Raw genomic sequence first — 26,870 nt, 5'->3', positions numbered from 1 at the left:
AAATAAAGGTTAAATAAATAAATAAAAAATTGACAGCTTTGCACACTCTTGGTATGCTCTTAAACAGCTTCACCTGGAATGCTTTTCCAACAGTCTTAAAGGAGTTCCCACATGCTGAGCACTTGTTGGCTGCTTTTCCTTAACTCTGTGGTCCAACTCATCCCAAACCATCTCAATTGGGTTGAGGTCGGGTGATTGTGGAGGCCAGGTCATCTGATGCATCACTCCAGCACTCTCCTTGGTCAAATAGCCCTGTTGGGTCATTGTCCTGTTGAAAAACAAATGATACTCCCACTAAGCGCAAACCAGATGGGATAGCGTATCGCTGCAGAATGCTGTGGTAGCCATGCTAGTTAAGTGTGCCTTGAATTCAAAATAAATCAGTGTCACCAGCAAAGCACCATCACACCACCACCTCCATGCTTCACGGTGGGAACCTCACATGTGGAGATCATCCATTCACCTACTCTGCGTCTCACAAAGACACATCGGTTGGAACAAAAAATCCCCAAATTGGACTCATCAGACCGAAGTACAGATTCCACCATTCTAATGCCATTACTTGTGTTTCTTGGCCCAAGCAAGTCTCTTCTTATTATTGGTGTCCTTTAGTAGTGATTTCTTTGCAGCAATTCAACCATGGCCTGATTCACGCAGTCTCCTCTGAACAGTTGATGTTGAGATGTGTCTGTTACTTGAACTCTGTGAAGCATTTATTTAGGCTGCAATTTCTGAGGCTGGTAACTCTAATGAACTTATCCTCTGCAGCATAGGTAACTCTGGGCCTTCCTTTCCTGTGGCGGTCCTCATGAAAACCAATTTCATCATAAAGCTTGATGGTTTTTGCGACTGCACTTAAAAAAACGTTAAAAGTTCTTGAAATGTTCTGCATTGACTGACATTCATGTCTTAAAGTAATGATGGACTGTAATTTCTCTTTGCTTATTTGAGCTGTTCTTGCCATAATATGGACTTGGTCTATTACCAAATAGTGCTATCTTTTGTATACCCCCCTACCTTTTCACAACACAACTGATTGGCTCAAACGCATTAAGAATGGAAGAAATTCCACAAATTCACTTTTAAGTAGGCACACCTGTAAAGTGAAATGCATTCCAGGTGACTACCTCATGAAGCTGGTTGAGAGAATGCCAAGAGTGTGCAAAGCTGTCATCAATGCAAAGGGTGGCTACTTTGAAGAATCTCAAATATTAAATATATTTTGATTTGTTTAACACTTCTTTGGTTACTACATGATTCCATATGTGTTATTTCATAGCTTTGATGTCTTCACAATTATTCTACAATGTAGAAAATAGTAAAAATTAAGAAAAACCCTTGAATGAGTTGGTGTGTCCAAACTTTTGACTGGTACTGTATATACAATGATTATACAAAACAATATACTGTATAATTTGAGTGAAAAAAACTTCTTATAAGATTACACAATCATTAAAAAAGAAAAATCACTGGACAACTTCTAACCGCAACACATCAAGTCAAATAAGCAGATGAAAAAGGTTTCTCAGTAACAAAACTACAGGTCAAAAGAATCATATACTTTAGAAAATACAACACTAGCCTACTTCCAAAAAGTCCATTGGATTGTCTCTCGCCACGCTAATGATTTTTTGCTCACATTCTGTTGTCATTGTGTTCCTTTAAAGGCTATTTAACAAGTCAATGCAGATAAATATTAAATAGAATAGTCCCAAAGTTCTAAGAATGTGGTTAAAGAGGTTGAGTCCTTACGAGACATACACAGTATCAACCATATTCACTATTATCAGCAGTACTTGTTACTTTTATTTATAATTTTTTACTTATTTATTTTTTACTTAACATGTATTTTTCTTAAAACTGCATTGTTGGTTAAGGTCTTGTAACAAATCAAATTTGATTTGATTTGATTTACTCACAATTATCTCCTTGTAATACTATATGGCAGATAGCAATCTCAAAATCCTGTTAAGCCACTAGGTGAGTTGGCTTGACTGGATCGGCCCTCTGAACAGACTGCCATTCAACTGAAACCACTGAATCTGCAGTCTAATTTTAACTAACGTTAACAAATTCCAAAAATAGAACAGTTACATTAATGCTTTCTGTTCCAGTATGGTATTGGTCAAATGTCAGGAAACAAAAAGCACAGTTTGAATATTGCTCATATCAAAATGCACAGACATCAACATTTATAATATTTAGATTGCAGACATTTAAAGCTAGAGAAACCAAATGAAAATATTAACATTTCATAGTGTACTCTCAAAAAGTGACAGTTAAATATGAAATATCAGCACAAAAAAATTGAAATACCCTTGGTTGTGCTTGATAATCAAACCAGTTATCTTCTGACGAGTAATTTGCTGTAGAGGGAGAACCAGTGTGATTCCAAGTGTATGATGGGATTTCTTTCTTTTCACACCCGTTCAACTGGATTTCCTCCTTATACTTTGATGTCCTTCAGTGTAGCTTGCTGTGAGAGGCCTTCCTGTGGGTGACCTGCCTGTTTCTGTCAAATCAAAACATTACTATTAGAAATCAGATTTTCCTAATGATGTTCCAATATTATATTATGTATTGTTACTACATGTTAAAACTTTATATTGTGTTATTTCAATTGAGGTGGAGCTTACAAACAACAGAACATCTTCTTATTAGGTCTCATTATACCATAACATTGTTGAATACTCCTTTCTGATTGGCTTGAAGGACATTCTAGAGTGTGCATTATTTCCCTTTATAAACTGGGTGGTCGAGCCCTGAATGCTGATTGTCTGAAAGCCGTGGTATATGAAACCGTATACCACGGGTATGACAAAACATTTATTTTTACTGTTCTAATTACTTTTGTAACCAGTTTATAATAGCAATAAGGTACCTTTGGGGTTTATGGTATATGGCCAACATATCTAGGCTAAGGGCTGTATCCAGGCACTCCGTGTTGCGTCGAGCTTAAGAACAACCCTTAGCCATGGTATATTGGCCATATACCACACCTCCTCCAGCCTTGTTGCTTAAATAACGCACTGTATGTTTGCATGGTAGAATTCAATGGCTATAGTTAATTTTACATGTTTTTGAAAGCAAAAGTTGAATTGAAAACAGTATTGGTATTGTTCAATGGTGTAAAGGATTTAAGTAAAAATACTTAAAATACTATAAGTAGTTTTTATGGGTATATGTACTTTACTTTACTATTTATATTTTTGACCACTTTTACTTCACTACATTCCTAAAGAAAACTCCCAAACCTGCTTGGACCCTAATGCTTTACCAATCCCTATAATCTGTTTTGGCTAATCCCACAAGGCATCTCAATCCTCATTATTGCTATTTTCACTTAGCAGAAATAGCAAGTGCCATGCCTTTGTTTAAGACCTTTTCACCGTATTGAGGTGGGTTATAGACTACAGTATTTTGAAAAGACTATGAGTAAATTAAGTGTTTGATGTATTTATCTTCCAATGGGAGTTCTCAACACATCACCAATACCAGTGCTCTTTATGATTGCAGTTTGTACAGTACTGTACAGCTGCAGCATTCTTCTTGTGTGATATAACCTCAAAGGCTTGATGCCCCTACCTTGGCAGGTGTGTGTTTGGGTTTTAGTGAGATTAGTGTCAGGACTGCTGCTCCTGAGGGCTGCTGGGTGCTGTGGCCCCGTAGTCCTGTACCTGAGACGGGCCTGCAGCCTGGAACAACAGCTAGGGAATCAAGCACAAGAGGGGCCAAGGGCTCCTCCACCACTGCCATCATCCCCATCACCATAATCCCTCTGCCCTTACCAGGCTCTCCCATATCAATGGCCTCTAATTCCAGCACTCCATCTGCCTCTAGAGAGAGCCTCCTCTTAATGAGGACTGGGGGTGGAAATGATATGACATAGAACTGGATTAATGGGATTATTGTAGTTTTGCATAAATGAAGTGAGTAAAGCTCCCAACCTGCATTGAGATAAAAGAAGTGATAGCGATATTCTCACAATAGAAAGAATACAAGCGCTGAGCAGAATGGATTTGTTAGGTATGAGAGTATTGTTAATGATTAAAAGTTGATCTTGAACATCTCATCATCCCTGACCACTGGTGAGTTGAGCCTGAAGTTTATTATGAATCTATTATATGATTAAAGCTCATTTTGTTTGAGAAAATTGCATTTTATATTGAGTGAACAAGCCATTTTTATATGATTTATTTTGCTGCCAAATGAGTGTAATTGCCTACTGTAAACTACAGTATGACGAAACAGTATGAGTCAGTGTCATATTATTGTAGTTTATTACTCCAGATAAACGAGAATGATAATTCACCCTGATATTGTGTGATAGCTTTCTATAGTTCTGCAAACTGTAGTCATAATAATCTGTGACAAAAGGCATCTTTGTAAAACAGGTGCTTGTGTTGAATGAAACAGAAACTTCTCAAACATAAATTCTGTATCAAACACCCGCAAGGCATACAATCAAATACAGCGAGTTGGAGAACTGACAGCGGGTGCAGAGTCATGCTTTCAGAAACACCTGGTTCGTTTTCAGAAAGCTGAAGAAAAGCATGGTGGTGTGTAACGCCTGCCTGTAACCCCTGTGTCCACTCGACAGCAAGCAAGAGGAACCCAGCCCCAGAGAAGCAGCCAACCAGAATAGTCCATTGAATGGAGCATCAGCCAGGGGCAGTATCCGACACAACCCCTTTAACTGGACACCAAATAGCAGAAACAGACACACTTACACTCGCCACCTGATTCTCAGCCAGACGGTTGGCCTTTTGCCGTCGGAGGTCAGACTTGATGAATGCTGTAAGATTTAGGGAGAGGAAAGGCACTTCTCAGAAACATATATTCAGGAATGCATGGGTCATACATAGCATACATATTTAGGAATACACAGGACATGTATAGCCTTTGAAACAATATGGGAAATGTCCTACTGTATATAGAAAATGTGTTCATTTTCATCATGATCATTATTAGTCACTAGAGGGCATTATTACTTCATGATGAATGTTAGACACAGCTGTTGTGCAATGTCTGCTTGACTGACACAATGATCTGAGGAGTCATGCACTACTAGAGCCCCATATAATGTGGATTACATAACATGTCACTGTGCTTAACTATAACAACTGCAGGCAAAGGAGTCCAATGTTCAATCAACTGTAAAGCTACTCGGGGGGGGGGGGGGGCAAACTCTACCTGTCATAATGGTCCCTATGAGGAGGAAGACACATAAAAAGATGTTCCCAGCGAATGTGCCAAAGTGGTCTATGATCTTCCCTTGACCGATGGTGAATATGATCCCAAATATCTGGAAGATGGAGGGCAAATGAGGGGAGTCAGCATGAGAGTTGATCATCTCTAAACACATTCATACATACAGTAGACCTCATGCATACAACAACACTTTCGATGCTGTCATTAGTATGGTCCCTGTTACCTGAGCTGAACAGTTGAGCAGGCCTGAGGAGGTGCCCTCACCCTCTGGGAAGGTCAACTCCACAGCAAACTCAAAGCCAAGTGGCAGGTACCCAGTCATGAAGAACCTAAAGATATAGGAGGTTTATCAGTGTTGTTGGTACTTGAGCTAAAGAGCATTTGAACATTTCATGCCTGCTGACTGTGCTGAGAGAAAATCAACTCCACAATCAAATTCCCTCTGTGGCCATTACCTAGCATACCCTTTAAACCTTCAGCTCTTGGTCATCTCCTTTATACATCAATTAACAAATGATAAAATACTTATTCAACTCCAAGGTAAAATAATGAATATTGCACAGAATCATTAAAATTAGCTTGTCTGCCACAACACTTTGCATTAAATTGTATTTTAACACAACTAATCAGTGTCTCAAGATGTTGTCTGTCTCTTCTCACAGAGTGGCTGTTTAAAGAGCAAGGAGGCAGTTTGTAATGTAAATAGCATACAGTGTTCCTGGAGTGTGACCAGAAAAGAAGGCCTAGTCTACCCTCTCTTACAACTGACATGTTTGAGGTGGGAATAGCTGAGAAATGCAAATCATTCACAAACATCATTGTGTTTGGTCACAGTGTTTGTTCACTCTTACCCTAGAGCCCCTGATGTCACAAACACCACCCATAGGTGGCCTGAGTTCAGAGTGAAGGCATAGACCACCATTCCCACGAAGGACATGAGATACACAGCCAGGGTAGTCTGTCTGGGGAGAGAGGTAAACAATATTAGTTTGTTTTATCCTGCTTTTGCCTGTATGAAATCTACTGTATGTTTGTATAAACAAAAATATTCTAACTTTATTTGGTGCCTTGCTCAATATTGTATAACCCATATAGGATTTGAATGAGTCTGCAATGTTTTTATCTCATCTGGATATTGCTTTTACATAACATGGCCTCAAAGCACTTCAGAAAAGTCCCAGTCCTGAAACTTCCCACAGGCAGGCCAGGGGCAACACTGCCTGTGAGACCTACACACAGCACCAGCAACAAGTTCCAGTTCTCAGTTGGCATGCAGAACTGTTGGATGAGGATGGCTGTGGTTTCACTGTCAACACCTCCCATCCCATTCTTTATGAGAGGAAAAACAAGATTCCTAAGACCCCCTTAGCATAACTCTGGCATATTCTGTCCAAATTCAACATGCTTACTATGGTGAAGCTCTTCCTGTACAACCACAAGTGAAACATTGCTCCACTCAGCTGTTGTTGTTAATACAACTTAGTCCTGTGACTCTCTCACATGGATGTATGTCAACAACAGAAATATGGGTTGACTGCTTTGGCTGAATATATTAAAATGGCATGTGAAGAATTGTTCTGTTTTAGACTGCTGGGTGAAGTGAGGGTTAGGGGGCTAGGTTGGCAGGTAAACACTTGGTTTTGGCACTGCAGTTGTTATTCACAAATGTGTAAAACTGGGTGTCAGCTGCTACTGAACCACATAGATGAATCATTGTTTGTTCAAGATCAGGTCAGAAGGTGTTTGATGAATGGCTGCTCTGTGGTGAGAAACAACAGCCTGTTTTATTTGACCAAAACAAATAGAAAAGGTCAAACGGAAGTAGACATTATCTGTGCAGATGTCTGAATGACTGCATGAATGTCTCCGGAGCTTCCATTCCAACCGGCCAGTACTTCAGCTGAAAGGAGGCTTGGACAAAGCCTGTCAGCTTAGATATGCAGGGAGACGCATCAGATTCCACACTCAGTTCCTCCAGAACCTCAGCGGTTCCCACTTCCAACACAAATACTTCATCCACCTAGAAGCCTGCCTTTGAATAGGAGATTTAAAAGACTTTCATGCAGAAAGTGCTTCGTTTAGAGTGGCTAATGAGAGAGGCTGTTGTGTGCAAGAGCCCAGCCCATCCGATATCATATTGGGTTTACTGTTTTTATAACCCGGAGCTCAAGAAAGTATCACAACATTACTGATTGTTACCTTTTCAAGCTATGGTATTTTTGACAAAGAATAAGTTATTGGGATACAATGTATAAGACTCGTGAGTAAGCTTAGGTAGATACAGTGAATCTGGCTACTGCCTGAGCATGAGAGCAGAATTAACTAGACTACACACAATAGTTTCCACTAATCACCTTTTCATCAGTAATTAACAGGGCAAAAGTTCTCAAAGATGACTCATCAGCAGTTACTAAACCTTTTTAGTGGACCAATTACAACAATGCAAACAAATAGAGTTTTGATAACTGACATGACCTACATGAACCACATCCTTGTTTCCTTCATGTTCAATATTTACATACTAACCATTAGAAGGAGTCTGATGGTGTCAGAAAACTAAGATTTATGTTATCTAAATAAAGAGTGTTCGGTTGACTGACTTCATTGCGGAGCTTGACCAAAAAGCTTCAGAGGATCATGACATTTCCTGGGAATTTTCTTGTGTCATCAGATTAAAGATTAGAGTCAGCAGCCTTGTCAGCAATCAGCTACAGCCACACTATTATAATCTTATGAAATGTGTCTTAGGTGGGGACTGGATACCTTGTGTATGTTACCTTATTTAGTTACTTAATTCTAAGAAAGAGCCACTGAGATAGCAAAGTCACAAGAAAGAGTTGTATCTATGAGCATTATTCTGATGTAATAATGTGTGTTTAATTTCAGTTAAGTCTTTCTTGGGTACTCTCAAATGTTCAGTCCTAGGAGGGATAAGAATGTCTTACTTGTAGGTTTTGGTCTTGTCCAACCAGATCCCACATATGAGGGACCCCACCATCCCGGCAATGACAATGGTGAGGCCAATTCTCCCAGCATTCACCTCTTCACCCTTCGGGGAAATAAATATTTTACTTATTTGGGGAGGGACCAACTCAATATCTTCCTTTGAATACGTGTGGCTATAACTGCAGGTCATGGCCAGTTGTGTTAAGATTTGGGGTGAGACTTACTGGATAATGCTCAATAATCATCCGGTTCAGCAGTGTGGAAACAGCATAGAAACAACCGACATTCAGCCCTGCAGAAAACATAAAGAAACATGTACGTTTTGTTTCTGCACTCTGAGTATTTTGCAGGATCTGTAGTCTGCAGAGGAGCAGATCTTTATTTAGTTTGAGCGAGGAGGCCTGCAGGGAGAGCAGGGGGATCCACATGGGACACTGTGTTTGGGTTTCACTGACCCTGTCCTAAAGGAAGCCTAGCAGACACACACATGGAACCCATACCTGGACCTTACCCAGTCTACTACTACACTAGTGCAAGGAGACTATTTTGACTTTGGCATATATCTATTTGACTTTGGCATAGATTGTGGAGTGTCACTCCATATTTCTTTGGTTTGGACAGCTTTGCTACTATGGTTTTTGTCTTATTTCTGAACATCCTAAATTGCTACATCAAAGGGTAAACAATGTAAAAAATTTACAAAAACACAATACACTACCTGTCGAAAGTTTTAGAATACCTACTCATTCAAGGGTTTTTCTTTATTTGTACTATTTTCTACATTGTAGAATATTAGTGACTATGAAATAACACGTATGGAATCATGTAGTAACCAAAAAAGTGTTAAACAAATCAAAACATATTTTATATTTGAGATTCTGTCACGCTCTGTTCTTTTGTATTTTCTTTGTTTTAGTATGGTCAGGGCGTGAGTTGGTTGGGTTATCTATGTTTGTGTTTCTATGTTGGGTTTTTCGTTTGGCCTGATATGGTTCTCAATCAGAGGCAGGTGTTAGTCATTGTCTCTGATTGGGAACCATATTTAGGTAGCCTGTTTTCTGTTGTGTTTTGTGGGTGGTTGTCTTCCGTGTTTGTGTGTTCCACACGGAACTGTTTCGGTTTTCGTTCGTTCAATTTATTGTTTTCTATTTCAGTGTTCAGTTTGTTCTATTAAAGTTTCATCATGAACACTTACCATGCTGCGCTTTGGTCCTCCTCTCTTTCTCCCAACGAAGATCGTTACAGATCCTTCAAATTGCCACCCTTTGACTTGATGGCACGTTTTCACACTCATTCTCTCAACCAGCTTCATGAGGAATTATTTTCCAACAGTCTTGAATTAAATCCCACATATGCTGAGCACTTATTGGTTGCTTTTCCTTCACTCTGCGGATCAACTCATCCCAAACCATTTCAATTGGGTTGAGGTTGGGTGATTGTGGAGGCCAGGTCATCTGATGCAGCACTCCATCACTCTCCTTCTTGGTCAAATATCCCTTACACAGCCTGGAGGTGTGTTAGGTCATTGTCCTGTTGAAAAACAAATGATAGTCCCACTAAGCCCAAACAAGATGGGATGGCGTATCACTGCAGAATGCTGTGGTAGCCATGCTGGTTAAGTGTGACTTGAATTCTAAATAAATCACAGACAGTGTCACCAGCAAAGCACCCCCACACCGTAACACCTCCTCCTCCATGCTTTACGGTGGGAAATACACAAGCGGAGATCATCCATTCACCCACGCCATGTCTCACAAAGACACAGCGGTTGGAACCAAAAATCTCGAATTTGGACTCCAGACCAAAGGACAAATCTCAACCGGCCTAATGTCCATTGCTCGTGTTTCTTGGCCCAAGCAAGTCTCTTATTCTTATTGGTGTTCTTTAGTAGGGTCAGTCATTACGGAAAATTTCAAGAACCTTGAAAGATTTTTCAAGTGCAGGCGCAAAAACCATCACAGCCACAGGAATGGAAGACCCAGAGTTACCTCTGCTGCAGAGGATAAGTTCCTTGGAGTTACCATCAGATGACCTGGCCTCCACAATCCCCCGACCTCAACCAAATTGAGATGGTTTGGGATGAGTCGGACCGCAGAGTAAAGGAAAAGCAGTCAACAGGTGCTCAGCATATGTGGAAACTCCTTCGAGACTGTTGGAAAAGCATTCTAGGTGAAGCTGGTTGAGAAAATGCCAAGAGTGTGCAAAGCTGTCATCAAGGCAAAGGGTGGCTATTTGAAGAATCTCAAATATAAAATATATTTTGATTTGTTTAACACTTTTTTGGGTTACTACATGATTCCATATGTGTTATTTCATAGTTTTGATGTCTTCACTATTATTCTACAATGTAGAAAATACAAAAAATAAAGAAAAACCCTTGAATGAGTAAGTGTTCTAAAACTTTTGACCGGTAGTGTAAATCTAACCAAGTAAAACGTCATATTTCCAAACGCCAGTGTCACTGTAACTGAAGTTAGAGGGCATGACATAGGTAAAAATTGAACTCTAGCATTTAAGTCATCGTTGATATTGAGATGACACAGCCGCAGCAGCCAACAATTTTGTAAAAACGTAGTCACACTTTTATGGACTGGTAACGCTACCATTACACCTTCAATTAGTTAATCATCAACTACAGGACTGTGACCTTTCAACCATAAGAATCTGATGGTAAACTTCAAATCCTCACACCTCACTGATTCAAGAGACCTTCAGATGTACACATGTACAGTACGCTGGATACAAAACCTAGTGAGAGATATATTCACATATCTCTGCACAAACTGATAACGACCCTCTATTGATCTGACCGGCCATAGGTATCCTGGCTCTTTATGTTTTCTCAAATAATAGGAGTCCAAACATGATGGTAGACATGGGTGTGGTTTGAGAGTGATTGAGGGTGAGTAGGACCCACCATAACTGATGACGAGGAGCATGAAGGGTAGGTTACGCAGCAGTCTCAGGATAGAGGCCATGTAGGAGTACTCTTCTAGAGGGGTGCTCCTGGCCTGGACCTGAGCCAGGGTGGGAGGGATTTCCGGCTTCTCTTGGAACACTGTTGGACACAGATAGAGAGCCGAGAAGGATAATGTAAATATGCTGATATACTGTAGTGTCGAGGTTTGTATGCAATTCCCCTGACACTGGACCATTCATACATTATCTAGAAACACCCAAAATATATTAGAAAATAGTATGATTGCATCTGATTGAATCTGAAGTTGCACAGCTGTGCTCCTGCCTGTCAGAGCCCTTTAAAAGAGAATGTTTGAAATGGATCCAACCACAAACCAATCCTCCCCCTTGTCTGTTCCCCTAAGAAAAACAAGCAGCAGTCACCCAAATAAGCTGGTGATAGCAACAGAATAGTGCACGCTTGGCCAATGGCCATCCCATGTGGCTAAAATCCTACCATCTGTGCTCATATCAATCAACACAGACACATAAGCACAGTAGGAGTCAAGACAGTCACAGGCAGTCAAAGAGCTCTGGGGGACTCTGGGACAGGAAGGTCCAAAGTTACAGCCAGGGTGGTACAGCACACACAAGGCAACAAACAGGGCCTATCTCTGAGAGCCAGAGAGAGAGAGAGAGAGAGAGAGAGAACAAGAAAGAGAGAACGAGAGAACGAAGGAGAGATGATGCATGTCTGGGACTTCGCCTGAGGACTGGAGAGATAAGATAAGGAGACACAAAGCATTGGAGAGATGAGATGCACCAGTAACTGTTTGCTTCCTCCACGCCCCTGGTGCTTTCCAGAATGTGTCAGTCAATCAACAATAGCCACGCTGGAGAGGCCAGCTCCAACGTTCAGTCTGAGAGGGAGGGGAGGAGAGCTCAGCTCACTGGGACAGGAGTTCATAAAGGCGTCAGATAACTTCAGGGTTGGGGAGTAACTGATTTCAAAAAAAGCTGTAACTGTAATCAGATTACAGATACTTTTGAAAAATGTGATGATTACTTCTAGAGAGTACTTTTAAATGTAAAAATACATTATGACACCTTTCTGTTTTCTCAATGACATTCAATGTATCATTGGGGGGGAAAAATAACACAAGTTTGTTCCACCTGAGCGAGTCTGACCACAAGTCAGAGACCACTATGATGACACACCAAATGCATTTGATGGATCATTTTGGTCTTCTTCTAATGCCTCTTAAGGGGAAAGTAATCCAAAAGGAATTGAAAGTAATCCGATTACATAACTGAGTTTGGGTAATTACCTTAATGATTACAATTTTGGACAGGTGATAGCAACAAAATAGTGAAAGCTTGGCCAATGGCCATCCCATGCATTCTCTTGTTCTCTCTCTGTAAGTAACTGTAATTGATTACATTTAGAAAGTAACCTTCCAAATCCTGGATATCTTACAGCACCAAGCTAACAGAGGTCTTCAACAGGCGTCAGATATCTTACAGCACCAAGCTAACAGAGGTCTTCAACAGGCGTCAGATATCTTACAGCACCAAGCTAACAGAGGTCTTCAACAGGCGTCAGATATCTTACAGCACCAAGCTAACAGAGGTCTTCAACAGGCGTCAGATATCTTACAGCACCAAGCTAACAGAGGTCTTCAACAGGCGTCAGATATCTTACAGCACCAAGCTAACAGAGGTCTTCAACAGGCGTCAGATATCTTACAGCACCAAGCTAACAGAGGTCTTCAACAGGCGTCAGATATCTTACAGCACCAAGCTAACAGAGGGCTTCAACAGGCGTCAGATATCTTACAGCACCAAGCTAACAGAGGTCTTCAACAGGCGTCAGATATCTTACAGCACCAAGCTAACAGAGGTCTTCAACAGGCGTCAGATATCTTACAGCACCAAGCTAACAGAGGGCTTCAATAAGCGTCATATATCTTACAGCACCAAGCTAACAGAGGGCTTCAATAAGCGTCAGATATCTTACAGCACCAAGCTAACAGAGGTCTTCAACAGGCGTCAGATATCTTACAGCACCAAGCTAACAGAGGGCTTCAATAAGCATCAGATATCTTACAGCATCCAGCTCACAGTCATAACCACATATGAGTGACACATACAGTACAGCCACCACATCAGCACACTGCATCCTACATTGCCTGTTTGTTTAAACACACCTTTATAAAGGCACAATTGATAATAACTGACATCAAACATTGGTTGATCTCAGGGGCTTTGAGAAACAGGTTCCTGTTTGTTTAAAGACAAACAGACAGACGGAACATACAGTGTGTATCAGTTTCATTATATATTTTTTAATACAGATTCACAAGGGATATATAGTAGCAGTTTGAGGTGGGATCAACCACTCAGCAGCAAACCTCATCTGACTGAGAAATCCAATAAATATAGCCCAAAGATAGGATATAAATACAATATGCATCCTATCTCCTAAGTGCAACAATGTTGCTGGCCAGGCCTCTATCTGCCCCCTGCCTCCCACCATGGCTCCAGTTCTTCTTCTAAGGCCAGGTTCCATGTCTAAACTTGCCCAATGTGACTCCTTCAACAAAACATGGGAGGCCCCAAATCAGAAGTGGAATGACCTGGTCTGTGTGTTGAAAGAAAAATACTTTCAAATGCAGTTCAACGAGGTCGTCAATCCACAGTCAATTATAGTGATTACAGCCATGTGGTTTCCACAGCAAGTGAATGAAGAGACATTGACTGGTCTGTTCAGAGCACATCTCAATATGCACTAATCCCTGAGAATGCTGAACTATCCACCAACAATGCCAGGAGAACATGACTGCCAGGAACAAGTAGACATCCAGGACTACAGAACTGCAGACCCAATGATGAGCCCCGGATATGCAATGCTGCAATGTAATCATATTCAAACTTCCACAGCAGAGCTCTCAGTGTCCCCGTTTAAAAATAGTCTTACACTGATACAAGTCGAAAACAAGGTCACAAGGTTATGGGCCGTGGCTCCGTTTGTCGTCTACCAAGAGTTTATTATGAGTTGTTGATACATAGACAATGCCAGGGGAAAGGAAATACTGACATTAAAATGTAATGTATTCAACACCTCATACTGGCATTATAATGAATTCAACACCTAAGGCTCATAATGATTGAAAGAGTTATATGTTATAATGGGAATGAGTTTAGGAAGGAGAAACTACTGATCAGCTCTGTGTGTTAGCCATAGGCCATTCTGTATGTATTAGAATGGCCATTTTCCCTCAGGACTTACCGAAGACTACGAGGATGAAGATCACGGTGGCCATTCCAGCAGTGATGTAGAACATGATGCTGATGTGGTATGCCAGATCGTCCATATCGTCAGCATTTGGCACGAGGATGGGCGGCACCAGGAAGCCAATGGCAATGCCCAACTGTAAGTGAGGGAGACAAAAATACACGAGCAATCAATGACTCCTCCCATCACACCTCCACACACATATAAAGCAATGCTATTAAGGGGAAACATATAGACAAACTATAACGTTAAGTAAAGCGTGAAATGTTTAAACAGTCCTATATGGCTATACTGCTTGATAGTTGTTAGAGTGACAGTAAATAAATCAGCTATGGCAGAAACGCATGCTTGATTAGGTGTTGACATGGGTGCATACAAAGTACAGAAAAGAGAGTGTGGCAAGTCATAAAGTTAATGTCAGGGCCATATTTTAATGGCAGGGCCATATTTCTTGGTAGTCCAGAAATCAGGATAAAGTGTCTTTGCGTCTTTCACAACCCCTTGTCAACTGGCCTATATTCCCCCTCTCCCCACTGTCTGGCAACAATTGTGGTGGTTTTAGGACATTGAGGGTTGCTAAACCTTCCAAATGTGAATACCACATGTTCCCATGTCCTCATCTTCCTAGAGCCTCAACATTCCAGAAAGGACATCAGACAAGGTCCCATGACTCTAAGGGAAAGGTGAACGTGAGACAAGGTCAAGAAATGACAGAGGCATGCTCCTCGAAGGAGGGCCAGAGTGTGACATCTCCCCATCACCCTCCCATCATGCTGCTTCCTCATAGTTGCTGGGGACACTCTTACCCTGCAACTACCCTCTAGGGAATTCACTGCACAAAATGTCAATACTGGTGTTGACGTTGTTTACCACTACATGACTATAACTTTGATGAACTTACCTGAGGGACAGCTTAGTAACAGACTCACATGAGCATTTTAAAGATCAGCATTCCTACAACAGAATAACTGAAGTGTGATATTTGTTCAAACTACATCATTTGGTTCAAGAATATAAATGTCATACTTTCTAAAAGAAAAGGTTGGTACCAGTCCATCTTAATGCATTACAATGGACCTTTTAACATGTTCCCCAAATCAACCTTTTCAAAACAACTTCCGAAATACCATTCAATTTCCACGCTATGTTTAAGCAAGAAGGCACGAAAGGGTGATGTATATGGCCAATATACCACGGCTAAGGGCTGTTCTTATGAAAAAAGCCTGGAAACAGCCTTTAGCCGTGGTATATTGGAAATATATCACAAACCCTCAACGGGCCTTGTTGCTATTATAAACTGGTTACCAACATAATTAGAGCAGTAAAAATAAATGTTTTGTCATACGGGCTGTTATTAGCATTACGCAACAGAACAAAAAGACTGAACGACTCTGGTCGTGTCTCTAGCAACCCTAGATTTGTGTCGGTACTACATCTTGTGGAAGGATGAAATAGTATGAATAAAGAACACCCGTGCCAATATATCCTCCAAACACTGGCTGCTCGGGCATTATCACTTAAATAGAAGTCCTGATTCTATCAGCTTTTACATGAAACGTTAGTTTGAATGAAAATGATGTCAAACTTTAAAGCAGTAGGAGGGGTATCAGAGCCAGAGGTTAAAATAACTATGCAAAAATAGGTAATTGTTAAAATTAAGAACAAAACAAAGTGGACTTTGATCTACATAAAAGCGAAGGAACTGAAGGTGGGATTGAGTCAAAGAACAATAAACATGCTTAACAATGAACGGTATGAAGTATTTACAGTAAGATCTGACTGCGTGAGACTCTATTGAAAGAAAAATGAACTGTTTGGCTTCAGAGGTTAGAGGGCATTTGTGTGGTACTCCATAGTATGTGTCAGACCATTATACTTCCCATGAATGATGACAGGGGCTTCAGCCTGGTCAACACTATCCATATCCAAGGCTTTCCCCAAGGGTTACATAGAGTACCCAGAGCCAAAAGGTATTCTAGGCCACCTACAGATACTGTATCTGCAAGAACACAAGAATTGTCAAAGCAACTTAGAATGTGCTGAGAGATAGTTCTAGTGCAGGGTTCCCCAATAGGTGGGCAGCGGGCCAAATCCGGCCCACAGGTAAATGTATTTGTATTTATTTTTTATCGCTGGTTCAATTGTGCGCCGCCTCATGGTTCTCACGGACGTGGCTGGCTCAAATCAAATCAAATTTTATTTGTCACATACACATGGTTAGCAGATGTTAATGCGAGTGTAGCGAAATGCTTGGCTGCGACACAGCCTGGGATCAAACCCGTGTCTGTAGTGAAGCGGAACATATTGATATCGCCTGTTGTTGCATTTGTGCAGATCAGTCTGATTATGTCTTCTGTCGTAGTATGTTTGCGCTGCACTATCCTAAGCTCCTGTTGAAAACAAATAATCACACACGCCCTTCACAACATCACCTACTAACTTCTTGAACTTCAAGTAAAGCTTGCCACGAAGACAGCATTCTCAAGGATATAATCTTATTGTTGTACAGTTAATTTACCTAAGTCGTAGGAGCTTGCTCTAAACCTGACGCTTCGAGTAGTGAAAGTCATCCGCCATCCCCCAGGCTAGAAGAACAAACCTCACACAAACGTAACAGAAATCATTTGAACAATACTATAAAAATCATCAGCCTGCCTTCAACTGTAGTTAGAGTCATATCACTTGTTCATAGGGCCTCCTCCCGCTCTCCCTTTCCAAAAGTGAGAGATTTTATTGAAACTCCTGTTATATGTTACATTTCCATAACGACCATCAGATGAATCTGTTGTGAAGAAGATGTCAAATTAAATGACCTGATTTACAAGGAGGAGCCGAGTCTCCAATTTGTATAGTGTTTGCTTAACTAATATGGACCATGTCCAGGAGGATTCCTTACCAAATTTAGCTTGCTTTCATCACATTGTTCCTGTAATCCTAGGTTCACTATTTATCATATGGCCACATATTTTCTTTGTTTATGTAACAATTATTATCTTAAATGTTTCAAATGTAAAAACCACAGAGCAGACATGTTTAAAACACTGTATGTGGGGTTGAAACAGGAGATCAAAAACAAAGATTTGTCTGACTACTTTGAATGTAGGCTAAGCTGTAAGTATCACATCATTTTGGGGCGGCAGATAGCCTAGTGGTTAGAGCGTTAGGCCAGTAACTGAAAGGTTACTGGCTTGAATCCCTGAGCTGACAAGGTAAAAATCTGTAATTCTGCCCCTGAACAAGGCAGTTAACCAACTGTTCCCTGGTAGGCCGTCATTGTAAATATGAATTTGTTCTTAACTGACTTGCCTAGTTAAATAAAGGTTTAAAAAAAATAAAAAATAAATGTCAGTATTCATACACCTAGTAAATTATGTTACTTTGATTTCCCACATACTTAGTAAGTGGGAAGTACTGGGAACATTAGAAGTGTCAGTTTGGCAGGTTCCTGCAGGTTCTCCCACATCAGACCAGTGGACAAATCTGCCCCAGCCTTATTAGCCTTTGCATTGCCATCCACCCAGTTGTGTTGTAATTCTCGCTGCAAGCTAATGCTCCTTCTGCCTTTTACCTCTGCCCTTTGTAGCATTTAACAACAAAGAGAGGAACAGAGGTACCTCCTTTGTGGGCGGTCTGTATCTGTGACAAGTTAACCTTTTGTTATTTACCTGTCTTTCTCTACCACATGACATACACACGCCATGAGGGACAAAAGTCCAGTGCAAAGGATGGATTACCCATAAGAATAGACAGGACCAACCCAATACCAGGAAGCAGCATGTTGTGGTTCAAAACACAAGTACGCCTCTACTTCTCTAAAGTGAATGAACCATCCCTTAGAACGGAGGAAGAAAGTCTGTGGGTACTTTGTTTACTGAGAAAGTTAAGGAAACTGGATACGTTTCTCTGCTGTTTGTACGAAGGCAAGACTCAGATGAGAAATAAGAAATAAGGTCTTTATGCTCCTTTTCATGCAAAAATTCACTCACCACGACTCGACAAAACATTGGAGAAAAATAACGACCTGTCTGTCCTTGACAGTTTGAGCAGTCATAACGATGGGGGTTGATGAGTCAGGAAAAAGAAAGACGTTGCAGCAATCAAGTTACAAACCAACCGCATTAACGCTGTCTACTGTAGAATAGTTCAGTGGAGATCAACATCATTCCTAGAGCCTGCCCACCATGGCCAACAGGTTGACACCATTGACTTTTAACTGGTATATTGTTTGATACATTCCTCAGCAGTGTAAAAGCAAATGTACATGTAAACAGTCCTGGTGGTCATTTGATGAGTTGTTCAGCAGTCTTATGGCTTGGGGTTAGAAGCTGTTAAGGAGCCTTTTGAACCTAGACTTGGCGCTCCAGTACCGCTTGCTGTGCGGTAGCAGAGAGAATAGTCTATGACAAGGGTGACTGGAGTCTTTGACCATTTTTGGGGCCTTCCTTTGATGCAACCGATCAGGATGCTCTCAATGGTGCAGCTGTAAAACCTTTTGAGGATCTGGGGACCCATGCCAAATCTTTTCAGTCTCCTGAGGGGGAAAAGGTGGTTGTGCCCTCTTCACAACTGTCTTGGTGTGTTTGGACACTGATAGTTCGTTGGTGATGTGGACACCAAGGAACTTGAAACTCTCGAGCCGCTCCACTTCAGCCCTGTCGATGTTAACAGGAATGGATCTCATGAACTCACACAAATGTTTTGTGAACCAGATTTATTACCCCCCTGCCCAGAATTCGGCCCTGGCATTTTATCCACACCAGCCCACATCGCTGTGTGCGCCACCAGCTCAAGAGTTGAGAAATACAAATTATACCTACAGAAAGCTGAGACCCCCCTTTCTTCGACAGGGATAAGGGGACAAAGTTTCCAAAGTATTTTTTTCCCGCAATTGCATTTTGAAATGTTATACAATCAGAACACCGATCAGCTCATTACAGATTAGAATAACAGAAAAATTATTCAAAAATATTTTACAAATATATATCTTAACAGGCCCATGGGCCGCCGGCCATTTACCTTTTTTTTGGTCTTTTTATAACAATAATATTTGTGTGTGTACATTTCAACCAGCCCACCCTACTAAAAAATTATCCAGCCCATCTGGCTTCTGCCAATCCGCCCTTGCGTCACTCTCAAACCACACTCTAGTCAAGCTCAAATGTCAGGGATTTAAACTTGAACAACTTCTAACCACTTCTAACCACATGATGCAAACTTCTAACCACATTCTTGACCATGTGAGACTCACAGTGCACTTAGACCTGTTATGTTTTTACTGTACTACGTGACCTGCCCTATCTTTACTTTGCTGACTTTATTGTCCCCGTGGTGAAATGTTGTTGCAGTAAAATGTACACATTTAAAGAGGTGTTTAAATTCAGTAGACAACAAATGACAATACAATACTACCAACTCAACCGTGGTGAATAAGCACACAGGAACCAAATATTCTACTTTAGACCTAATAAAAAAGACGCAACTGCTACTCATATGACATTTTTATGATATCCTATAGAAGAGGCCTCTGCCCCAATAACTACGACTCTCAGTGAGGTCAGAGTCGTAGTTATTGGGGCAGAGGCCTCTTCTATAGGGTCTTCTAATGCCAGATCACATTACATCATCTGTCTTGAGCATTACCAGGCAGACCAACTCAACAGGGCATAAACTCACACCTCAGCCAGTTTATTTTCAATCTGGGTTATTATCAGACAATGACTCCCTGGTGCCCTGACCTCAAATGGTAGAGCATGTACTGACAGAATTAGCAAAGAATAGGCATAATAAAGTCGACCATGAAACATTGACAACAAAAGCAGAACCAACATGTTCGCAGGATGTGACCCTAATGTCTTTCACAGACAAGAAATGCGCTGAGAGTCAGAGCGCCAGTTAAGAGCATGATCCCCCCTTTCCCCCCACTTTGTATATTCTACACAGCACTTTGAGAAATACAGACGGAGGTGGGTAAAACGGATATACAGTGATATGGTCCTCCTAAAACCAACCCAACCATGGCTGTGGTGGAACAACCCGGGAGACAGGTATTTCACTAGCCACATCATTTCAAATCAGATATAGACATACAGAAAAACAAACTTGGGCTACATCATGTTCCAGTGACAAAATATGATAATTTGAGTGCATATTAAGTACAGGCAACTTCACAGGAACTATCCAACTCAAAATGTTTCAAAAGGTCTTGAGGTTACTTCTGCAATTACTCTCCTTCAAAGTGACTTTAGGTTGGAAGGGTCCACATTCTGTGGGTTACAGTCAATGGGTTACATAAATAATGGAAAAATTCACACAACATGATCCTAAAGAGGCAGAATTCCACTAGGGCTCATACCTGAAGCATTACCGTGCCGCATGTGATGCATGTGATGCCTTTAACACTGAGATGCAGTACCATAGACCGCTGCGCCACTCAGGAGCACTAAACACACTGTTTTGCAATGAAGGTCTACAGTAGCCTCAACAGCACTGTGTAGGGTAGCACCATGGTGTAGCCGGAGGACAACTAGTTTCCGTCCTCCGCTGAGTACATTGACTTCAATACAAAACCTAGGAGGCTCTTGGTACTCACTCCCTTCCATAGACTTACACAGTAAGTATGACAACATCTGGAGGACGTCCTTCAACCTATCAGAACTCTTGCAGCATGAACTGACATGTTTTCCACCCAATCAAAGGATCAGAGAATGAATATAGTACTGAAAGCATACGCTACAGCTAGCTAGCACTGCAGTGCATAAAATGTGGTGAGTAGTTGACTCAAAGAGAAAGACAATAGTTTAACAGTTTTGAACAAATTAATTTCTTAAAAATGTGTGGAGAAGCGAGAGAGAGCTATACAGGTATTTGGTTGTATTTTTTAAACTTAACTAGCTAATTACATTTCAGTAATTTAGCAGACACTCTTATCCAAAGCGACTAACAGGAGCAATTATGGTTAAGTACCTTGCTCAAGGGCACATTGATAGATGTTTTCCCCTTGTCAGCTCTGGGATTTGAACCAGCAATTTTTCAGTTACTGGCCCAACACTCTAACCGCTAGGCTACCTGCCACAAGAATGCAGTTAGCTAGTTTAGCCTACTCAAACACCCAGCTCAAACAGAAAGGGATGCTATGTTAGCTAGCTGGCTATGGCTATCCAACACTGTTCCAAGTCAAGGTAAGCATTTGATTTTATTAATTTATTCCCATTGGGGCCCGCCGGTGTAACTGCTAAACTGCTTGTGTAACGGATGTGAAATGGCTAGCTAGTTAGCGGGTACGCGCTAGTAGCATTTCAATCAGTTACGTCACTTGCTCTGAAACCAATATGTAGTGTTGCCCCTTGCTCTGCAAGGGCCGTGGCCTTTGTGGAGCGATGGGTAACGATGCTTCGTGGGCGACCGTTGTTGATGTGTGCAGAGGGTCCCTGGTTCGCGCCCGTGTCGGGGCGAGGGGACGACGTAAAGTTATACTGTTACATTGATGCTGTTGACCCGGATCACTGGTTGCTGCGGAAAAGGAGGAGGTTGAAAGGGGGGTGAGTGTAACGGATGTGAAATGGCTAGCTAGTTAGCGGGTACGCGCTAGTAGCATTTCAATCAGTTACGTCACTTGCTCTGAAACCAATATGTAGTGTTGCCCCTTGCTCTGCAAGGGCCGCGGCTTTTGTGGAGCGATGGATAACGATGCTTCGTGGGTGTCAGTTGTTGATGTGTGCAGAGGGTCCCTGGTTCGCGCCCGTGTCGGGGCGAGGGGACGGTTTAAAGTTATACTGTTACACTTGCTGACTGTACACTGTACTGCATGAGTGTAGCTGGTTTACTAACTCGTTAGTTCTACTAGCTATGTTGACTATGAAATTAGCTAATATGGTGACAATGATTTAGGCTGTGTGTTGCGGTTATGATATGAATGTTTGGCTTGGAAAGTTTTTTTTGCCTGGTCACAGAAAGCTGGTCACAGAAAGCTGAAGGGAAAAGGTGAGAAGAGGAGAGCACGTAGATGCGAGAAGGAATTATACGAGCAAAGTGATCATGCTGCTATGAATGTGAACTGTGTTTGCATTTGATCAGGGGTGTATTCATTCTGTTGAAAAACTTTTCTTAAACGGAAGCAAACAGGCATAAACATACCTGAATTTGTCTAATAGAAACTCTTGTTTGCAACTGTTGGACTAATGATCACACCCTAGATCAGCTAGATACAGGCAAGAGTATGCAAGGCGATATTGAATGTGTCACTATCTGTCACCTTTTCTCTCGACCTGTGTACATATGTTGTAAACTGACATTCATAGGCTAGGTTGTAGCAACCTCATGATGGGTATAGGGAAAATTTGAGTATCATGTTGTAGCCTAAACCTATTGATGTTACATTGAGCTGGGTGAATGGAATATAAATTATAGTCATCCAATATGCTGTAATAGAAATAAGGCCATGCTCATAATTTAAAAAAATGATATTGTCCTCCCTCATCTTAAATGTCACCGACCACCACTGTTGCTAACCCTAACCCTAACCCTTTTCCTAACCTTAATTAACCTCTTAACCTGTTACGTGAATTCTTCTAACATGCTACATGAATTCTCCGAACCTACTACGTGAATTCTCCTAACCTACTGCATAAATTCCCCTAACCTTCTACGAAAAAGTCACCGGTATCAAAGTGCATGAAGGGTGTTTCCCAGGTCCCCAAGTCCTACACCCCTGCTGATTGCAAACATTTAGTGGACCAGGAATGAACAAAGCAAGCCCGACTAACAGCATCCTCTTTATGTAAACTGAAACCAAAACGACAAATGCATTCCAAATAGGCCATTTAAAGTAATGCTACTATTAAGCTTAAGAAAAATGTTTATTTTCTGCCATTTGAAATAGGACTTTGAATTCGAATATTTGGAAATATTTCGGTCTTATTTTGCAAAGTGTATTTTAAGTCTCTTTCGATATAATCTAGCCATTGACATATTTATTACATCAAATTAATATAAGTCTTGGCCTATATTTCCATTTGATCAAAAAGTATTTATTTCATCAAATATTTTTGTGGATTTCCATATAAACAGTAGAGGGGCGGTCTAAGGCACTGCACTGCAGCGTTTAACATGTCACTACAGACTCGGGTACGATCCCAGCCTATGTCGTGACCGGGAGACCCATGAGGCCCGTCGTCCGGGTTAGGGGAGGGTTTGGCTGGCCGGGATGTTCTTGTCCCATCTGTTGCGGGTTGGGCGCTTGCAAGCTGACTGCGGTCGCCAGTTGTACGGTGTTTCCTACAACACATTGGTGCGGCTAGCTTCTGGGTTAAGCGAGCAGTGTGTGAAGAAGCAGTGCAGTTTGGCAGGGTAGTGTTTCATGGGACGCATGGCTCTAGACCTTCGCCTCTCCCAAGTCCATACATGAGTTGCAGCGATGGGAAAAGACTAACTACCAATTGTATATCACAAAAAAAGTAAATAAACTTATATTATATAGGAGGACACACTTATATTTTTCTTTCTTTTTACATTTCATAAATACTTTTTTAAAGAGCGATGATTTAGCATACCTTGATCAATGCATTAAGTGCGTGATTAAATGTAGCCTACTGTACAGATGCATATACCGTGCTAGCAAAAGATGGCGGAATTGTACCACGTAATTTCCCCCTTACTCGTCTTTATATTTTTAATCTGTTTTTCTTTCATTTCCATAAATTGCTGTCGTGACAGAATTCTCACGAAACCTCGCCAATCGTGGAAGGTCCATCGAGTTATATTAGAAACATAACAGAAATCCTTCTGAAAATGCTTGTGCATCATTCAGCTATAGAGATGCTCAATGTTGTATATTTGATAGTTAGGCTATTGTGATGACATATTTAAACATGCTGCAATTTGAGAAAAAATTACATGTTCCTGTGTTGTGAGTTTCGTATTTGTATGTTGCAATATGCATGTTAGCATTAGGGTATAGGCTCTAATTTCAGTTTCAGTCTGAATACATTTCAAATTTGAGAGTGGAGTTTTTTGTACGAAGTGTACATATTCAAAGTGATCATCCTTACAGAAAAGGCTACATCCCAAGGAGTCTTTTTGGATAGGTTTGAAGGGAGGGGGTTGGCGAGATGTAGAGTTGACTTTCCAGGAGAAAAAACTTCTCATCCTGCTCAATGCACTACACACACACACACACACCTCAAAAAAATACTTCAAAAATGTTAATCTGAGCGCAAAGCTTTACTGGCTAAGTAACTAAGCTCAAACAGCATGTTCAGTATTTCATTTTCATGAACTCAAACACTTAATCACAAAGGGCTACTAGTAGGCTAGTCAGAAAGAAAATAAAAATGATTCCATACAAAAGTGAGCTCTGAAAGGAGGTAATCCAGCAAAGAGGCTGACTAAAACGGTGATTGCTTGGAAATTGGAAAGCTACTTTGTAGGAGCGGTGCTCCTCCTTGCCATGTGAAACCGCCAATGAAAATCATCTCAATTCAGTTTTTAGGACATGCTTGTCACTATGCATGTAACTCACTATACGGCTGGATTAATGAAGCTATAAATGGACCAGCAATATCAAGCTCTAAACGAGAATACTATGCAGCGCATCTCATCAAATCGCACTAAATCGGATCTCTGAATATATTTTCCTTGGGCTATATCAGTGGTGTGGAAGTTGTGCATCCAAGGGCTGATAAATGGAGGACAATCCCTCAGACACGTGTCCTGGTTTGATTATTAATGGTCAACCCCATGCTCATAGGTAATTTGACCATTCTTTTTAATAAATTGATTATTGGGGATTATAATCGACGTACCTCAACATAAATTGATTATTAGGGATTATAATAAATCCCAACATTGTAAATCCTGAAAGTGCCCTCCAATTCGTGGCTTGGCTTCAACATAGCTGGATACTGAATACAGGCCTATTGCAGTAGTATAATCATACACATTACCTATTGCATTTAGGGGTCGACTACCCAATCCCTAATTTGATTAATAATGGGGCATTTTGAGGGAGAAAAGAAGAGAAATCTCGTCCAGTAAGAGTTTTAGATGTTGACCACTGTGTCAGACCTTTATTAATAAAAGAGGATGCATCCTCACCAAAAGGTGTCCATTGCAGAATTACAGTATCTCCATTTCTGAATGCATATGAATTGCTCTAGGCTAAATCCTAACTTTTTTAACCATTTTCAATGTATCATCAATACAACTTCTTAATCTAAAATACCACAACAAGTAAGGATAATCTCTTGATTGGTCATGCCATACTGTCGACCTATGTCATCTTAACTATCTAAGATCTCAAATCTATAAACGTCAGATAAATAAACTGTCCCAGACCAACCTTTTTGAAAACATCACATATAGTAATCGGGTTACCCGTGTGCGTAATGCGTAATGTCTCTCCAATTGTCGCAAACGGCATTGCCGTTTATGGGCACTCTTTCTTTGGATCAGCAAATCAATATCTGTTGCGAATTAAAATCAAAATAAATAATTCATCATAAATCGCCACAGATTTGACTTAATAGGGTACCTTTGCGTGATGTGGAATAAACTGACCTGATTCCCAAATACGCCGATGGAACAGGCGGTGGACACCTCTTCAGAGCCAAACCAAACCGATGCTAGGCGGGAAGGCATCCCAAGGATGAATACTTGTGATAGGGAGCCTGCGAATTGTCCAAGCATGGTCACCCAAAATAGGTTTTGCTTGACGCTGGCCACCTTGATCCATGTCCCAAGGCAATTAATGGCGGTGGCCATCAGTGCTATGAGCCGCAGTCCCTTTTTGTCCAAAAGCCAGGATACAGGCCATATAAAGGGAATATAGGTCAACATATAGATCATTGACATCCAGTCGATGGCAAAAGAGTCCACATTGTAGAATTTCATAAAAATATTGTTAATTATTCCGTATTGGATCCATTGAAATGCGTTGCACAGGGAATAAGAGCTGAAAAGGAACACCATCACCCATCTCCTTTTGTATAAATGCGTAGTAGTTGTATTGTCCTTGTTCACATTCGGGATGCTCGTGCATTCGATTTGTTCCTCCAAGTCCACGGATTTGGAAGGGTTCGTTTTTCCCAGATCCAGACAATTTTTCTCTTCTTTAATTTCTTCATCATCAAAGTCAGGGTTGTCGCCCATATTGACACAATTTTTCTGTTACCTGCCCCAGGGTACCTGTGCGCACTGTTAGTTTAGTCTTCGCAGAAACTGCACCGTAAACAAATATCTATTATTAAAAATTAGCATGCAGTGTAGGCTAACACGCAACAACTTAATTAAAACGTTTTATATGTTAAACTAACGTTAAAATGCAGGGTGAAAAATATCTTAGTCTAACTAACTAACTATTAAAAAACAAATAGAAAACCAGTATATATAGATAAATATATTTATATAATATCTTGTTAAATTGCTATCATTATTAAATAATGATATAAAACAAGTGATAAATAACTTGAAATAGGAAACCATACACAAAGCCTATGTTTCTCTTAACATAACAATGTCCCGAATA

General features: G+C 40.9%; 1 protein-coding gene across 2 annotated transcripts; it reads right to left on the bottom strand.

Moving 5' to 3' along the window:
• flvcr2a (FLVCR choline and putative heme transporter 2a) lies at positions 1 to 26,870 on the bottom strand. Of its 2 annotated transcripts, XM_071366052.1 has the most exons (11): positions 25,904 to 26,870; positions 14,345 to 14,486; positions 11,075 to 11,215; positions 8,382 to 8,449; positions 8,157 to 8,260; positions 6,063 to 6,173; positions 5,435 to 5,540; positions 5,194 to 5,305; positions 4,731 to 4,795; positions 3,586 to 3,695; positions 1 to 2,512 (listed from the first exon to the last, which is right to left on the bottom strand). In XM_071366052.1, exons 1-10 carry the CDS (start codon positions 26,492 to 26,494, stop codon positions 3,624 to 3,626), a joined length of 1,512 nt encoding a protein of 503 aa, XP_071222153.1. In that variant the 5' UTR covers positions 26,495 to 26,870; the 3' UTR covers positions 1 to 2,512; positions 3,586 to 3,623. The 2 variants fall into 2 exon arrangements, with proteins under 2 accessions (XP_071222153.1, XP_071222154.1); XM_071366053.1 differs by lacking the exon at positions 3,586 to 3,695.

Source organism: Salvelinus alpinus, chromosome 25 (genome assembly GCF_045679555.1).
Source record: "Salvelinus alpinus chromosome 25, SLU_Salpinus.1, whole genome shotgun sequence".
In the NCBI taxonomy this organism is placed as follows: Eukaryota; Metazoa; Chordata; class Actinopteri; order Salmoniformes; family Salmonidae; genus Salvelinus; species Salvelinus alpinus.
This window is presented reverse-complemented; position numbering and strand designations above follow the sequence as displayed.

What these genes read in the sequence shown, in the direction of transcription:
- flvcr2a (XM_071366052.1), bottom strand. Translation starts at nt 26,494, where the DNA reads ATGGGCGACAACCCTGACTTTGATGATGAAGAAATTAAAGAAGAGAAA. An exon ending in GACAAGACCAAAACCTACAA is followed by an intron (nt 6,174 to 8,156) that starts GTAAGACATTCT and finishes CTCTCTCCCCAG; the next exon opens with ACAGACTACCCTGGCTGTGT. An exon ending in CATAGGGACCATTATGACAG is followed by an intron (nt 4,796 to 5,193) that starts GTAGAGTTTGCC and finishes TAAATCTTACAG; the next exon opens with CATTCATCAAGTCTGACCTC.